The sequence below is a fragment of the Bufo bufo genome, chromosome 10 (genome assembly GCF_905171765.1).
Source record: "Bufo bufo chromosome 10, aBufBuf1.1, whole genome shotgun sequence".
In the NCBI taxonomy this organism is placed as follows: Eukaryota; Metazoa; Chordata; class Amphibia; order Anura; family Bufonidae; genus Bufo; species Bufo bufo.
The window spans coordinates 121,020,137-121,038,129 of record NC_053398.1 but is presented as its reverse complement, the minus strand read 5'-3'; the positions used below and the strand labels follow the sequence as shown (position 1 = coordinate 121,038,129).

General features: G+C 42.0%; 1 protein-coding gene across 1 annotated transcript in view; it reads right to left on the bottom strand.

Annotated features, from left to right (window-relative positions):
- Positions 1-12,747, bottom strand: part of ADAMTS18 (ADAM metallopeptidase with thrombospondin type 1 motif 18) — a 74,414-nt gene extending 61,667 nt beyond the window's left edge. The window contains exons 1-2 of the mRNA XM_040408947.1: positions 12,366-12,747; positions 6,780-7,096 (exon numbers count right to left, since the gene is read on the bottom strand). Of these exons, the coding sequence (XP_040264881.1) occupies positions 6,780-7,096; positions 12,366-12,747 (699 nt within the window). The remainder of the gene's footprint in view (positions 1-6,779; positions 7,097-12,365) is intronic.
- Positions 12,748-17,993: the final 5,246 nt, after the last annotated feature.

Here is a 17,993-nt window from a genome sequence, read left to right as displayed (position 1 = left end):
GAGGACCACCTGAGATGGAGCAGAACGGCTGGCACAGAAGTCTATGGAGGAGTTCATCCACATCAGTGCATAAAAAACTTGTTTAAGGAACTAAGAAAATACCTGAAAAGCTAAATTACAATTATGCAAGTTTTTATAGGATTTAAGTAAATCTTTGGGCACAAATGTCCATCACATGCATTTTGAGTTAGTATTAGGTTGCTTGCCTTAAAAGTGTTGTTTGGTTTAGGAGCCGACTAGTCCAGTGGTTGGATGTTATGCACCATTGAAAAAAAAAAACACTCACCACTGTCACCAGCCCACAGCCCAACCGTTTTAGCACCGCTGCCCTGTTTTTAACCAACTCCACCTCATGTTTGACTAAATGTGGATTGGCTCCCATGACCGTTGCAGCTAACAATAGTCTAGCATGGATGTGCTGTTCAAGCACATGTAACCACTGAGGACATGACTGGTACCCACATACACAAGACCAAGCCACTGCCGGTCTGGCCAGGACGTTACCACTGGAACAGCGGGTCTGTAGACAGGTGTTTTTTTATTAAGGGACACATCTCCTAACCGCCTGGACTGTTGACTCCTAGGCCAGAGAATCCCTCTAAAGGTGTGCTCTACTGCCAAGTAAAAGTCCAATATAGGAAGGGTAACTATAGATGGGCAAGGACAAGAACACGGGATAAAGATGAGATAACAAAGGGACTATTATTTATCCAATTAGGTTTTTCTCATATTCCTTCCCGTCTTCTAAAACCTCTCATCTGCATAGATTCTGGCCCCTCTATATAACCCTAGTTACACCTTCAACCTTTAAAAGTATTTTCCTGGGCTCAGCTATTGGTCACCTATCATTAGGATAAATCATCAATTTCAGATTGGTGGGGGTTTGACTCCCGTTACTCCCACCGATCAGCTGTTAGAAGTAGCCCAGTGCACCAGAACTAGCACAGCTCCGTACACTGTGTAGTGGCAGAGAAAGGTACTGCAAGCTAAGTCTCATTTAAATGCATTCAGTTTTTCTACAAAGATTGTACGTAAATGAGCATGTCAGCCAAGCTAGAGACTCCCCAAAAAGGAAGAGCAACCCATTTGTACGTATATTCAAAGGAATGTGAAACTTAGATGTTCCCATAGATCATTATACTACACATTCTCCCAGTCTTTGCCACTTCTGGTAATGGATCAAGTTTCTGTATGTACAATGGAAAAAAACACTTGCCTTAGCAAGCCATCGATCAGTGTGCAGATACATACGTGTATGATTCTGTGTGGTTCCTCTGTCAGCCTAGCAACCCCCTTCTAAATGAGTTCTTTCACCGCAGAGCATTCAAGACGAGTATTCGAAGACAGCAGTGAACTGAATGACTGAATCATTTGGGTCATCCAAAAATTAGATCAAAGAGACCCTTGCAGTCTATTGAAATGCAATTTTCTTCCAAGTCCCATTGTGGAGACTGGGGGCTTGAAAGAACAGGGTCGTTGCAGTTTTTATTGTTGTGAAGCTACTGCTAATGAAAGACACAAAGAAAAGATAAGAGCTGCCAACTATATAAAAGAACCACCACTTCCACTTTAATTGCATTGAACAAAGCCTGCTGGAAAGAGGGGCATCCAAGTGACAAAAGTAATTGGTGTAAAAAGGATATTGAAGCCATTCAATCTAGGAGATATTGTTCAGACTGACACTGTGATGGCTAAACTTGGCCTCTGAGGGGACAGTCTACTGCACTTTCCAAATGCTAAACAGACACTTATTTTTAACTACTTGACTCCCTAGCTCCGTCGGAAGGAAAGCCAGAGGCAGGACTCTGATAGAGGAAGAGTAACTTGCTACAAGGTGAGAACACAGGATGCTTTTAATTACACTCGTTCATCAGCATCCAAATTACTAAGAAAGCTTAAACATATCACATCATTAGGTAATTAGCAGGTCTGCTTTGCTGCACCCTGTGGGGAGGATTCCAGAAATGACATGATTAAAAGGGCTAACAGCTTCTTACCAGTAGACACCTGCTCACTATTAGCGTGGAAAAGAGGACAGAAAGGGAAAAAGAACCGAACAGAGATCATTCGACAGGCCATCGCCCAATTCAAAGTACTATCGTATGAAGGACTGGGTTAGAAGAGCAAAATGAGCCTCAAAAGAACCATGCAACTCATTTTCTTGAGTCATGGTCCATCAGATCAATATTTACATTTAAAAGGCTCTCCAGAATTATTATACTGATGGCCTATCCTTAGGATAGTTCATCAATATTTAATTGGTGCCAATCAGCTGTTCGAAAAAGGCAGCGGCGCTCAGTGATTGTTTAGATCTCTTCCTAGGCCATGTAACATCCCATTTATCATTCACGTGGCCTAGGCATAGTTCAGTCCCTTTCAAGTGAATGGGGCTGAGCTGCGAGGAGGCCGTGGCGCTTACTGGACATCCAGTGAGTGTTATGGTTTTGTCAAACAGATGATGCCAGGAATCAGACCCCTGCCGAATAAATATTGATGACCTATCCTGAGGGTATGAAAATCTCAGAGAACCCCTTTAATTTTGATTGGACTTGATTGGACTCTTTGTTATTTTCATATTTGGGTAGCAACCCCTATGTCCACAACTACTGCATGACTTTGCAACATCATCAGTCATCGTTCTTCTAAAGAGTTGGCCCTAAACACACATCTTATAGTAGGACTTTTCCAATGCTTGGTACATCCAAAAATGACCGAGTATACCAAAGAGTAGACCTTAAATATGGAAAGTATGGCAGGCCATCCACAATGGATTAATGATGGTGAACCTAATGATTTTGTCAGGAGTAGCCAACTATCTAATGTGTATGGGCAGGTGTCAGAGGATGAAAGAATCAGGCTGCTTTTGAGGAGATAACCCACCATCAGCTTACTGCCCTATTGGCATACATAACCCATGAACACTCAACTAAAGCAAGTGTACATGTGTATGGTGGGGGGGGGATATAGTAGTCAGGAGTAACAACAGATACCCCCCTATCCTAACTCTAAAAAATTCACATGGGGTGGAAATGGGGGAAAAATTTGATTCCTCCATAGTTTTATGAGTTTCATTTTATACCGTTCCCTATGTGGTAAAACTGACCTGTTATAAGTCTGTGAGTCTGTAAAATTACAGTAACACCACTTTTATGTAGTTTTTCCTGTGTTTTAACACTTAAAAAACTTTGAAACAAACTAATTATTTCTTTGCATCACCATATTCTGACCCACATAACTTTTTATATGTATGTCTACAGACCTCCTAGGGGCTTATTCATTAATACCATGTTGGGGTGTGTATGACTTTTTGATCACTTATTATTTATTTATTTTTTGAGAGATGAAGCGACAAAAAAACAGCTGCAAAGAAAATTGGCTATTTTGGTACAATATTGATGACCTCTTCTCAGAATACGGCATCGGCATCCCAAAGGTGGGGGTCCAAAGCCACGATCAGCTGTTTGAAGAGGCCACGGTGCTCCTGTGTGCGATGTGGCCTCCTCACAGCCTATCAAGAACAGTGCTGTACATTGTATTGAGGCTGTGCTTGGTATTGTAGCCTAGGCCCATTCACTTGAATGGGATTGAACTGCACCTAGGCTATGTGACCAATGAACATGATGCAACTGGCTGCAGCATTCACCAGAGCACCACAGCCTCTTCAAACAGCTGATCAGCGAGGGTCCAGGAGTCAGACCTCCACCGATCAGATATTGATGACCTATCCTGAGGATATTCTACTCAAGGAAACCCCCTTTAAAGGTAAGCAAGCAAGTAACAAAACAAGCAATCTCTTTACAATTAACTACTATTTTCAGTTCCATACCATGGCATGTCTGAGAGCCATGCTGATACTAGTCAGGAAGATTTGAAGACCATGGGATGTGGAATTACTAATTCAGTTTTCATACATCCTATTCAGGTACCTTATCTCTTAGCCATAATGCCTACAAAGAGCATATCTTGCTTTGGAGGAACCAGCACGTCAGTGCATTACATAGATATCCCAATTATGTCAAAGTCCACTGTGTGATGCTCCATTTCGCCTGCGGGAGCACTGCAGGGAAATTGAACACTTGTTTTTTCCATGTATTACAGCTGATTGCTGGCGACACAAGGGACATCCTATGATCAGCTTGTTGTTTGAAGATGCAAGCAACAAAAAAGGAATTGTTGAGCTCCTTTTCATGTAAGGTAAGAATGTATGCATCTACACAAGCTATAAGGAGACAGGGTCAGATGGATGGGTAAAATCAAAGGACTTTATGTAATACTTGTCATGGGGAAAAATCAGCTTTGGATTTGGGGATACAAAAGAATCAATCAAGCTTTGTAAATGTGCCGCGGGTGGAGTCTAGATCATGGTTAGTCTCTCATTCTGCAAACCATTTTCATGTGTTCATTTACCTGTAACTGGATACGTCTGTCAGCCCTGTGCCTTTCTTCCAAATGAAAAGGGTCATAGGAATTTTATTTGGTGATAATAGATTGGTAATTAAGGATTTGTCCATTAAAGAAAAAAATCACAATATGGGGGATGATTGGTGAGACTTAGTGCCATTTTACAGATGGAGATAATAAAAATGTTCCCAAAGTTAGGAACTGTGATGAAATGATAAAATAAGCTATATATTTACCCATTTATCCCCTGCCAATCCAGAACCACTGCAGTCCTTTGTTTACTTGGCTGCGGTGATGACACGCCTCATCCCACATGACCATGGCAGCCATTTAATGGCCTCAGCAGTTGTGCCGTATACCACTGATGCCAGTGTTTGGCTACAGCAGTGAAGTGGGGTATATACAGGCATGTCATTGCTGCAGCCAGGAGAATAAAGCCCAGCAAGTAGGACTGGATTAAATAGTATAGTTTCTTCTATTATTTTACCACAATTCCTAGCTTTAGGGACATTTTTTATTATCTCACAAAACCTCTTTAAAGTAGCCATATTAGATTACAAAAAGCCTCATTTGATTGATGCAAAGCTGTAATACCAGATACAACCCATAGACTGTAGTGGCGCAGTTCATTCCTTGATTTATGTATTGGTCATGATTAGGAATGAGCGATTCGCATAAAACTTTGTTTCAATACTGTACGGAGCGAGTGCTATGTACAGTATTAGAATGTATTGTCTCCGATGAGCCACAAGTGGTACCTTGGAACCGAACCTGAGTTCGGGAAATATTTTTTTACAGTATAAATACATTTCTAAAGTTATTATGCAAAGTCTTACGAGACTTCGCAAAGTAATACCTTCGGCTCATCGGAGTCAATACATTCTAATACTGTACGCTTGCTCCGTATGGTATTAAAAATGACATTTTATGCAAATCAACTTTGGATGTTTCATCCGAAGTCCATTTGCTCATCCCTAGTCATGATAAATGACATAAGACTTCACCAGGGCTTGATTGGTCTACCAATGGGTCAGGACCTTCCAGTGAAGCCAGGCCCTGATATGATGGATATAGAATTTATATTGCAATAAAGACCAGATAAAGGTGGGATGATGGACATCTCCTCCAGTAGGATGATGGATATCTCCTCCGGTGGGCTCAAGGAAGTCAGACCCCTAGCCTCTTTAGATCCACAAAGATAGAAAGAATGCTCCAGCACCAAACGTAGACGTTTCAACAATCCCGGTGTTTATTTATCACCATGCATCGAATGGATACAACAGTCAGTGGCACTGGCTCCCACTTATTCCCAATAGATCTACGTGTTTCGAACAGTAGTGTTCTTAGTCATGATCCTGCTGGAGCATTCTTTCTATCTTTGTGGATCTATATTGAGGACTGGCTTGAGTCCGCCCCGTGCACCACTACATAGGACACCAAAGATGAGCTGGCTGTAACCTTCCTTTTCCCTAGCCTCTTTACTCTATATTCTATATATGACTCCAACAAGATGGTCTTATAATAACTGTTGGGTTGATTGGTTGTGATAAATATTAATAGGCTTCACCAAGGTTTGACTGGTCGACCAGTGGACCTGGATCCTCCAGTGAAACTAGGCCCTGATACAATGGATATAGAGTTTGTAATGCAATACATACACCAGATAACCAGATCTTAAAGAAGACCTTTCACCTCTCCTGGCATTCCTGTTTTAATAGCTTCATGCATTCCCCATGTAATGACCATTCTGAAGCATCTAATCTTATGACTCTATGTTGCTCCATTCCTTTATTATTTCTACTAGAAGTTATGACTTAATTGCTATTAGCATTCAGTAAGGGTACAGAGGGGAGGTAACCAGTTGGGGGGTGTACCTGCACAGGCTGAAAATGGCAGCACTGATTGGATAGAGTGAGTTTGTGCAGGTACACACCCCCAACTGGTTACCTCCCCTCTGTACCCTTACTGAAGGCTAATAGCAATTAAGTCATAACTTCTAGTAGAAATAATAAAGGAATGGAGCAACATAGAGTCATAAGACTAGATGCTTCAGAATTGTTATTACATGGGGAATGCAAGTAGCAATTAAAATAAGCATGTCAGAAGTGGTGACAGGTCCTCTTTAAAGCAGACACTCAGTGCCTTGACTCATACTCTATATGCAACTCCACTGAGATGGTCTTGTAATCCATCTCAGTATATTTTTTGTGCATATGAAATAGAAGTGCGTATAAATATCTGCTGTTTTAAAAAGCCATATGGTGTTTTGTAGTGCTGGAGATAAACTGAGAAACTGAACTTATTTTTAAAGCAACATCAAATTTTCATTTGTCAATTACTCTTTTATAGGAGACGTAAGGTGTTTAAAAATTACTTACCATGCCCACACATGTAGATAAGGCCACTGAGGAGTTCTCATAGTTCCTGATAAATCCCTGATAGAAACATGGCTCCGCAGTCTGTTCCACATCTGTTAAGGATCCATCTTGACCTAAAATATTCACAGTGAACTGACTTGACAGCAGCGGAGAGGGCTGGAGCTCCAAGTGTAGTTCCTGTCCAAATGCTGAAAATCTGTAGTGCAAGGAAGTCTTTGAACTTTGCATAGATCTCTTCTTCCTACTACTGTGCAAGATATCATGTGAGATGTAGGCTCCATTGGAGTCCACTTCCACTGGTGTAATGAAGACATAATCTGCAGGTAAAGAAAGTAGGAGATCAGAAATGTTCAGGAGGGATATCTGTCGACTGAAGATGCCAACAGCTATATAAGTGTATGGCCTGCCTTAATCTTTGTAGATAAGATATAGTTCTGTTGGGGGAATACATCCTGAATAGAAAAGTAGCATCAGATATGGAAACCGGAGAAGGTTAAAGGGTTACAACTTCCTGAGCCAATATTGTTCATGGTCCTTGCAATTGAGATTTGAGATAAGACAAGAGAAAGAGGTTGACCAAGAAACACAATTGGTGGAAGCTACCACAGTCCAAGCAGACAGGACATTGTGGAGGAACACTATGGATCTGGCTGCCAAGATGAAGACTACAGTCTAAGCAACAGACAGGACATTGAGGAGGAATGCTATGGATATGGCTTCCAAGATGAAGACCACAGTCTAAGAAAAAGACAGGGCATCATGGACGAACACTATGGATATGACTGTCAAGTTGACGATTTATAAGCATATTTCATGTGATATGTGATAATGATCCAATAACTCTACTGTCATTTTTGTATTCACTGACAGTAAAAAATGAAGGATCCTGCTGGTTGACTCCAAGTGGAGATCTTAAAATTCTAAGGAACTGAAACAGGATGTATAGTATATAGGTGGTTATTACTCAATGAATAAGCTTCAGTTCTTGAAATAAAAACAATTTTAGGGTCCATTCACACGTCCGCTAAATGGGTCCGCATCCGCAATTTTGCGGAATGGGTGCGGACCCATTCATTTTCAATGGGGCCGCAAAAGATGCGGACAGCACACCGTACCACGGCCCCGCAAAAAAATAAAACATGTCCTATTCTTGTCCGCATCCAATTTGCGGAGCACAAAATAGTTGCGGATGTGTGAATGAACCCTAAGAAGAGACATTGTAGAATACAACCCAGTTGATAATGTCATTTGAGTAATGCTATGTACTACTGAAAGGGCTACAGCTAATACTACACCACAAAGGCAACTTGGGCTGTTCTGATGCAAGAGTTCTTGAAATGCACATTTGACAACTCATTCAAAACAATAGAGGTCAACAAGGGATTCCACCTTTATGTTTTTGTACTTGCATAAAAAGAGGATTAGTCAAACTACGACTTTCGAAAGAAAGATCACAATGAGCCCTTTAGAAAAAAAACATTTGTCATCACCAGGGGGTTCTACTGATTACTCATCCAGCACAATACGAGTCAACAAATAAATGATTTAAAGGGCCTGCTCTGTTCATGCTCTGCCTATCAAATAAATTAGCCCCTCTCATAATGATCCTCTGACACGGACATCAACTATGGCAAGCCAGAGAATACTAATTGACTGGTGACCATGCCAAATGTGTTATCCTTTTATCCAACCACAACCAAAAAAATCTACAGATTCCACATCATATTTCCATCAATTGGTTGAATTTTTTGACTGTGTATTTTTAAGAAAAGGTTGCTCTGAGACTTCCATGTCTTAAAAAATTACAGATCATTCCATCATTGCCTATGTTATGAAATGTGTTAATGGGTCAGATGGGATGGGGTGTAACATTTTCTGATCCAAAGGGTTGTCCATACTGCATATAGGACAATTCTGCTGCCTAGTCTAAAGGTGCCCATACACATTAGACAAAACACAGATCCTGCCAATGTCAGCAGGATCATACAACGACGTAATGTGTATGAAGGCCTCTTCACTTTTTGCCAATGTCAGATGTTTGGAGAAAAAATGGTGCAGCTTGTTGGATTTTAACATACCCAATTCTTTATTCCAATGGTGATGACTTTTGTGGCTTGCAGCTGTTTATTCCCCTTTCTCCATTGAAATAAATATACATGCTCAGCCAACCAGCCATGTATGTACAGTACAGACCAAAAGTTTGGACACACCTTCTCATTCATAGAGTTTTCTTTATTTTCATGACTATGAAAATTGTAGATTCACACTGAAGGCATCAAAACTATGAATTAACACATGTGGAATTATATACATAACAAACAAGTGTGAAACAACTGAAAATATGTCATATTCTAGGTTCTTCAAAGTAGCCACCTTTTGCTTTGATTACTGCCTTGCACACTCTTGGCATTCTCTTGATGAGCTTCAAGAGGTAGTCCCCTGAAATGGTCTTCCAACAGTCTTGAAGGAGTTCCCAGAGATGCTTAACACTTGTTGGCCCTTTTGCCTTCACTCTGCGGTCCAGCTCACCCCAAACCATCTCGATTGGGTTCAGGTCCGGTGACCTTCAAGACAATGCCAAGAGTGTGCAAAGCAGTAATCAAAGCAAAAGGTGGCTACTTCGAAGAACCTAGAATATGACATATTTTCAGTTGTTTCACACTTGTTTGTTATGTATATAATTCCACATGTGTTAATTCATAGTTTTGATGCCTTCATAGTCATGAAAATAAAGAAAACTCTTTGAATGAGAAGGTGTGTCCAAACTTTTGGTCTGTACTGTATATGGGGAAACTGGGAGGAAGAAATGTCAACTGAATGAGCTTGCTTGGCCTAAAGTTTTTAAAAGAGTTTTCTAGGAGTTCAGAATTGATGGCTTATCCTCAGGATAGGTCATCAATATCTGATTGTTGGGGGTCTGACTCCCAGAACCCCTGCCGATGAGCGTTACAGTCTCCTTACAGCATACTAAGCACAGCACCACACATTGTATAGTGGCTGTGCTTGGTATTGCAGCCCAGGCCTGTTTACTTTAATGGGACTGAGCTGCACATAGGACATGTGAACAATTAATGTGATATCACTGACCTAGTAAGTGTCCACAGCCTCTTCAAACAGTTGACTGGCAGGGGCACCAGGAGTGGGACCCCCAACAATCAGATATTGATCACCTAACCCCAATCTTCAGGGCCAGCATAACCCCCACAAGGCCTAATATTCAATTACAAGGATCAATGAGCAACTTGACCACAAATAACAGTAAATGCACAGGACTCCCCCATTAAGGGCAAGCTTCCATGTGTGCTCTAGATTTTTGAAACCGTGTCGTAAAAGCAGAAAAATGCCGGTACAAGACAACCTAATTTCCATCATATTTATCAATGAGTCCAGTATCAATGTGATCGCTAGGAATGGAATCATTAGTAAAAGATTTAAAAGTTGGCCATATGTGTTAAATGCTGGTCTTCTCAATCCTCCTCATACACAAGCATGCTCGACCCGACTGGAGGCATTTCATCTCAACAGAGAACAAAGGATCAGGCATGTTAAAATCTAACGGACCCGACCGTTCATTCCCTCCCAATACCTGCTGTTGAGTCACAACACCACCATACACATTAGACGGCTGAACAGTCCCACAGAAATTGGCAGGTTCATCTGACATTTGTTTAATGTGCATGGCCACCCTTAGTTTTAAGAGCATGTGATGACACATCTGCGGTAAATAGAATAAGTACCATGTCCATGGCCACCACAGGCAAATTAGTCAGATTCTGCTTATCTGAAGAGCTTATTTTGCAATTAAAAGTCATAACACCCATTGATCTTATGTTTGCTTAGGTCAGATAGTCCAGGCCATACTTCATTGTAGACCATAACCTACAAAATAAAATGGTCAGGTACGGACCATGTTGGAGAAAGGAGGAGGGAAGCTATTGTTGACACAACCATACAACTCAAACAACTCAATGATAGGTAATCCACTATTTTAGCAGTAATACAATAAAAACCCCTGAGGTTTATTGAGTAGAGGGTAAAAGTCATCTATATGAAGTTCTGGCAGAAGAAATCACAGAGGTCACACTGATTGCTGGCCTATAAGGCAAACAAAGCCACGTGCCAGTACCCACTGTGCCTACTCCTGTAAAGGTCATTTTCCTGTATTATTGGTGAAGTGGGGGGCAATATTAAGCTCATATCTGCAGAAGACTCTAGCACATTTGTATCCCAGGCACATGTGATATTTAGCTACGTACTTATATATACTGGTATATAAATCGTAATCCTTGTGAAAGAGCAGAAGTCGACTGTAGCTAATGTAGCTGAAATAAATGAATAACAGAGGTTCCCAGACCAGGTCTTCAGGAAGCAACATCTGCAGAAGAAGGGAATTCCTTAGCAACCTTGAAAGGCAACGCTCATAGTATGCACTAGACCTGTCATTAATTCATTATATCACAGAGCGAGCAGGGCTTTACAGCCCCACCGTGAGGCCTAGTCATTAAACTTGACAGTAAATTAATCCTGTCAGGACGGGGCAGGCATGAAATGCCCTGAAAGGGTTACAGGAGAAAATATGTTCCTCCAAACCAAAACTCCTTTGGCTTTTTAACCCTTTCCTATTGTCACTCTACAGACTATAGATATCAGGAGTGCAATAAATGGATTTGTTGAAGTGGCAGCTTCAATGTAGAAACGGAGAGAAAAAAAATGCTTTGATCTGGAGTAGGATAATCCCGACATGGTAATCTGATCAGAATTATGACATTGAGAAGACTAATAATTTTAGTTGGTTTTCTTCGTTCATAAATAATTTTATTATCATTAGTGTCCGACGATTCAGAATATTTGTTAATTCGGTTTTGGATCCTGTTAACGCTAAATGGATAGTTTTTTAATATATACAGTATTACCGGTATATTATGTAGCTATAACATGAAATAACAGTGTAAAATTAAGGCCACATCACCTATCACGCGTCGAACGATCGCTATGAAGCAGTGCAGCCATTGAACTGAATGGGGTCACAACACAACGCGCAAGTTACCGTATCCCCAGAAGAGCTTACAAAAAAATCCATCAGTGTTGGAATTTTATATGATTCTGAGGTCGTGGTCGTAGCAACTTTTGCTTTGTGCTGCATGTCCAATCATCGCTACACAGAGAACTTTGGTTGCACGACAGGTGTCTTGGCCAAGATCGCGTGTAGGTGCTGCCTAATGCAAGCTAAAGGAAAGAATGTATTTTTAATTTTTTTTATTTTATAAACAAATAGATTTGCTAAATAGATGTTTTATAAATAAATAGTATGATAAAAAGATTTTATAAATAAATAATCTGTAAAGTTTATTTAATTCATTTGTCATGAAACTCTCTAGTGCCACATCACTCGCGCTTTGTGAAGACCTGAGATAATTCAATAGATTTACCTGTACCTTCATGTAAACCAGCATACATTGTGAAAATATGACGAGACGTGACTGGGTATATTGCATGTCCATAACTTTTAATTATTAGCATACTAAAAAATAAAAAGTAAGATATGCAATGGTAAAAACTCTATAAATAAAGTGGGCTGATACAAACCGTGATTAATTCCTGGAAATCCACTGTCAGTAGCTAAGGAGGCAGCAAAGGATACACATAGGCAGTAGAGCTGAAGTGTCTGAAAAACAAGAACAGATGATAGAAGTGACATACGTGCATGGAAGGATTGAGCCCTGTTCAAACATTTTAGTTCATCAAAATAAGTGAACCTGCCTTGTCCAAGCTTCCAATCCACAGGATTGTCAAAAAAGGCATAGAGGTACATTTCAGGATGGTGACAGGTAATGTCCACAGGAGGAGTACAAAATAATCCATCTTCTGCACAGCGTGCAAGCCTGTATCTGCTCCAAGAAGCATGCAGAGCAACAGACAGGATGTTCTCATCATCTTGAAGTAGGTGGCATGTTTGCATCAAGGGCATGTAAGGTGCCTCTGCTCGCTGATGTTCTCAGGTAGTGGGAGGAAGAGCCAGTGATTGCACTGATCATCTTAACCCTAGACTCGGCTTCATGCAGCAGCATTCCCAATAATACAATGCACTCTAAAAGCAGCATAGGATTTCTTCTCCTGCCCCCTTCCCTTGTTCACGCCTCCTTCTGTCACTCAAGTCAAGTACATTCCTTGAAATTTTGATCATACTGCAGGTTTAGCTTCTGTTGTGAAAACTTTTTTTTGGGCAAATTGCAAAGGCAACAACAATAGTGAATTGTATAAACATATGAGATGCAAGTTTTAAAAACTTGAGCAGATGGGAATTGATTCACAACTACACTACAAAATGTGACATGCTGCAGCTGTAAAGCCTTCTAGACACATTCAAAATAAATCCCCAAATTCACAGTGCAAGTGAAAAATGCAAGGAGGTCAAGACTCCGTCTATGAGGGTCTTTTCACACTTGCATCATTCACTTTTAGGGGTTCAAGTAAGAGTTATGTAGTCTTCATCAGTGATTCGCCAGCGAACACATGCGGGCTGCCATCTTTAGTAAGGTAGACTCACCTGTCCGGCGATGCACAGGTAAGCGCTTACCTGTGCCGGTGCTGGGAGCCGGTCTGAAATCAAACGCAGTCACAGGGAGCAGGCAGTTCCGAGAACAGCCGCCGGGGGCCTTCATCGGGCTGTTCTCAGAACTGCCTGCTCCCAGTCACTGCGTTTGATTTCAGACCGGCTCCCGGCACAGGCACAGGTAAGGGCTTACCTGTGCATCGCCAGACGGGTGAGTCTACCTTACTAAAGATGGCAGCCCGCATGAGTTCGCTGGCGAACACTGCGAACTGACCATCACTGGTCTTCATAGCTATTTGTGATGATACAAATTAACAGAACCTGATAGAGACCATAATATGTCATTGGAATCCATCACAATTGACTTGAGACCCATTCAAAAAAGCATATGTCATGGTTCTGTTATGAAGGGAAGTCATGATGCTAGTGTGAACAAAGGCTAGAAAGGCTATTTCTTCTGGATACCTTGTGGAAGAAGAGGAGATTGATCATTGAGTGATAATCTTGGAGCCTTTGTTGGAACCTGCAGTGCACAATTGATAACCAGAGGGAAAATTAATGACGCTGTATACATCTATGCTCTCCTAGTGATTATCAGGGGCGTAACAATTGCGGTCCCTGGGGGTGCGACCACAACTGGGCTCATGGAGGGAGGGGGACCCATTGCACAAGCATCTTCAGCAGTCAGTCTCCTCTCTCCTGGTCTCCAGTTCCTTTGCGGGTAAAAGCATGGTGCTTCAGTCCAGTGCAGCCCTCTGAATGTATAATGGGCAGTGGGCGTGGACCCACTGTGCCAACTAACCATTTTATCTTTGGACATTAAACCTAAGGGCTTTGTCCTGGCAGTCCTCTTGTATTCACCCTTTAACCCCTGTACAGGGATCTGGACTTTGCTGTAAGGAACCAACCAAAAAGCTGCCTTCTGGTGGTGTAGTTGACAGCTGACCCACAGCTGTGAAGCACTAAAGGATCAGGCAACATTTATAATCAGGAAAAAAAAAAGCCAAGATCTGGGCTGGCAGAGTTTGTGCATATCTGAGAAACTAATCGGATGTCAGGACAGGCAGACTTCATACGTATCTTAGAAACTAATTTGAGGCCAGGGCAGGCAGAGGGTATCAGAGTTCTTAAACGGGCAAGATTATGGTACACAAGCAGATAGTCAGAACAGTACACCTTCACTGGTTAACTAGAACACTAGGAGAAGGTGTCTGAAATACACATTAATGGCCAGCCATTGGTTGGCACACTTTCTGGACCTTTAACCGCCAGACTGAAAGACCTTTAAGAAGCACAAGTCACAGCCTGCAGAAGCCGCATGGGATTCTGGTAGCAGATTGTGAGTGGATCCCGGCTGCTGAGCAAGAAAAGAAGGGTGAGTAACATGGCTCCCATGCCTGCCCAGTGGAGCAAAGCAGTGGTGAGCACAGGCAGCCATCATAACAGAATGCCAGTGAAGTGGCAAATCCGCAGAATATATTAAGAAGACTAGCGCCAGCGTGCAGGTGCTGCATTCCTCTCCTCATCTCTGGAGTGTGTCCCAGGAGCAAGGCAGCCAGTAGGAGCAGCAAAGCAAGCTCTCAGAACTCTGAAAAGATTGTCATGATAATGGGTTATGGGATAGGTAATGCTGGAAATGCAGTGTTCTGGTGCCCAGGACATTGGAGGCTGTTAAGTATGATGCATAAACCAATAATGTTTGGGAAAAGTGGTACTGGGTGCCCTTTAATTACTGTATACAGTATAGGGGCAGCATGTTAAAGAGCTTAAAGAAGCAGTCTTATTTCTGTGCTAAATGAACAGTAATGTAGCTGTGCTCCACTGTTAGGGTACATGTGAATGATCATATGATTCATATCTAAGGAACATTGTATCAAAATTGTTCTCATGTGTGAAGGGAGGAGCACACGTGACATCGCAGCAGATTTCAATGCACGTCCCCCGGATTTGCACCCTATTTAAAATTTAACTGCAATCAAAATCATCACAAAGTTTTGTGAGCCTGGATCTAGTGTTGAGTGAATCCGAACTTCCTTGTGCTTCATGGTAACCAATCCATTTTTCTAAAATGGTGGCTGAAAATCAAAAAGTTATACTCACCTCATCCACTTGATGGTGGAGAGGCCATCTGCTCCTGTCTTGATTGAATAAAACCCACCAAAGGACCTGCGGAAAGCATGAAGATGTCACCACATTATCACGCTGGCCGCACTGTGATGTCATCACTAGCTTTATTTTCTCTGCATTTATTATGTAGGGTATTCTACTAAACCCAAACACAAGGGAACCAGATCTATCTAGAAAGTTCACTACAAACTAACATAAACATGGAGAAAAGTTGGCCAAACCCACTAATTTTGGAACTAGCTGACTGTGCATGGGAGCCTTCCAACAGATAATGATGGGGCAAGGAACGATTGGATATGTTGAATTGGTCTGACTAATTCTTTTGTTCTCAGTGAAGATAAGCCCCAACTATGGTATCTGTCAGTGTCTGAAGATGAATGTCAGCCAAAATGGACAATTTTGACTATTTTGGCCAACGATCATGGACGTTGATTGTTCACCATTTGGATACGATGATTACCACATTGTAAAAGCCCACTCTATTGTTTTACTTTTTTTTAAAGGACTTTAGCACAAGCTAAATTTAACACCTACCCACAGGGCAGATCATACACGGTTCCAACAGTTTAGAATCCCACAATCGCAGGAACATGGATCCTTGAGTCCTCTTTGTCAATGGAGCAGTGCCCAGTCCCTGTATAAGCACTACTCTTTTCAAGTCTATAGTATTGTCGAGTAGAGAGCTCCAGCAGACCTATAATAGTAAGTAGAACAGTGTTCACGCATGTGCACTACCACTCCATTCACATGGAGGACTCAAGGATAGTGATGGACGAACATCGGCCGGGACGAATCGCAAATGCGCAAACGCGATCAAATGTTCGCGAAACGCAAGTTTGCGGCAGGCCCCATTCACTTTATTGGCAGGCGAACCTGAAAAACCTTCAGGTCATAATTGCAGCCACCAAATACTTACTAGAAGTGCACAAATAGTCCCACAACATGGACAGTGACATACTAGAAGGGGATCAGTAACAAAAATTCCCACAAAAAATATGTATTTTAATCATGGGCCATTTTTATGCGTCAAAAGGGAAATTCTAAAAAAATGTGCCCTGCTGGAGCCTAGAAATTTTTTATTTTAGCCCACTGGAGTACAGGCCCCAAATATTAGGCATTCACCATACAGAAAAGATCAAGTGATTATGTGGCTGGAGGTATATTAGAAGGTCATTGGATATCAATTTTACTGCAGGCCAGTGGAGTACAGGCCCCAAACATTAGGCATTCACCGGACAGAAAACATCAAGTGATTGTGTGGCTGGAGGTATATTAGATGGTCATTGGTTATCAATTTTACTGCAGGCCAGTGGAGTACAGGCCCCAAACATTAGGCATTCACCGGACAGAAAAGATCAAGTAATTATGTGGCTGGAGGTACATTAGGCGGTCAACGTATAACAATTTTACTGCAGGCCAGCGGAGTACAGGGTCCAAACATTAGGCATTCACCGTACAGAAAAGATCAAGTGATTATGTGGCTGGAGGTACATTAGGCGGTCAACGCATAACAATTTTACTGCAGGCCAGCGGAATACAGGCCCCAAACATTAGTCATTCACCGGACAGAAAAGGCCTTTTATGCCACTGTATTTACATAAGACAGGGACCATTCTTTGTTCTGTGTGGTGGTTATGTGGCTGGAGGTACATTAGGTGGTCACCGTATAACAATTTTACTGTTGGTCAGTTAGATTACAGGCCCCAAAAATTATGCACTCATCGTGCAGAAAATATCAAGTGATTATGTGGCTGGCGGTATATTAGACGGTCATTGGATACCAATTTTACTGCAGGCCAGTGGAGTACAGGCCCCAAACATTAGGCATTCACTGGACAGAAAACATCAAGTGATTATGTGGCTGGAGGTATATTAGATGGTCATTGGATATCAATTTTACTGCAGGCCAGTCGAGTACAGGCCCCAAACATTAAGGCATTCACAAGGCAGAAAAGATCAAGTGATTATGTGGCTGGAGGTACATTAGGCGGTCAACACATAACAATTTTTCTGCAGGCCAGCGGAATACAGGCCCCAAACATTAGTCATTAGTCATTAGTCAGTCATTTTTAAAATTGTGAGGTAGACCATACTGTCGTGAGCTAGGCGAGTGCACTTATCGGTCACGATCCCCACTGCTGCGCTGAACGTCCTTTCGGACAGGACACTCAACGAGGGGCAAGCCAAGAGTTCCATGGTAAATTGTGCCAGCGCTGGCCACAGGTCAAGCCTGCACACCCAGTAGTCAAGGGGCTCTTCGCTTCTCAGAGCGTCCACATCGGCCGTTAACCCGATGTAGTCAGACACCTGTCGGTCTAGGCATTCCCTGAGGCTGGATCCGGAGGGTGGCTGTCGATGGGATGTTTGCAAGAATGATCTCATATCTGAAGTGACCAACACATTTTCAAACCTCCCTTTTCTTGCAGGTAGGATTGGTACCCGCAACTGTTTCTCTGTGGGTGGAAATTCCTCTGCCAGCGCCCACAACAGCAGAATGCAGCATCTCTCGCAGCAAGGCCTGGAAATGCTGCATT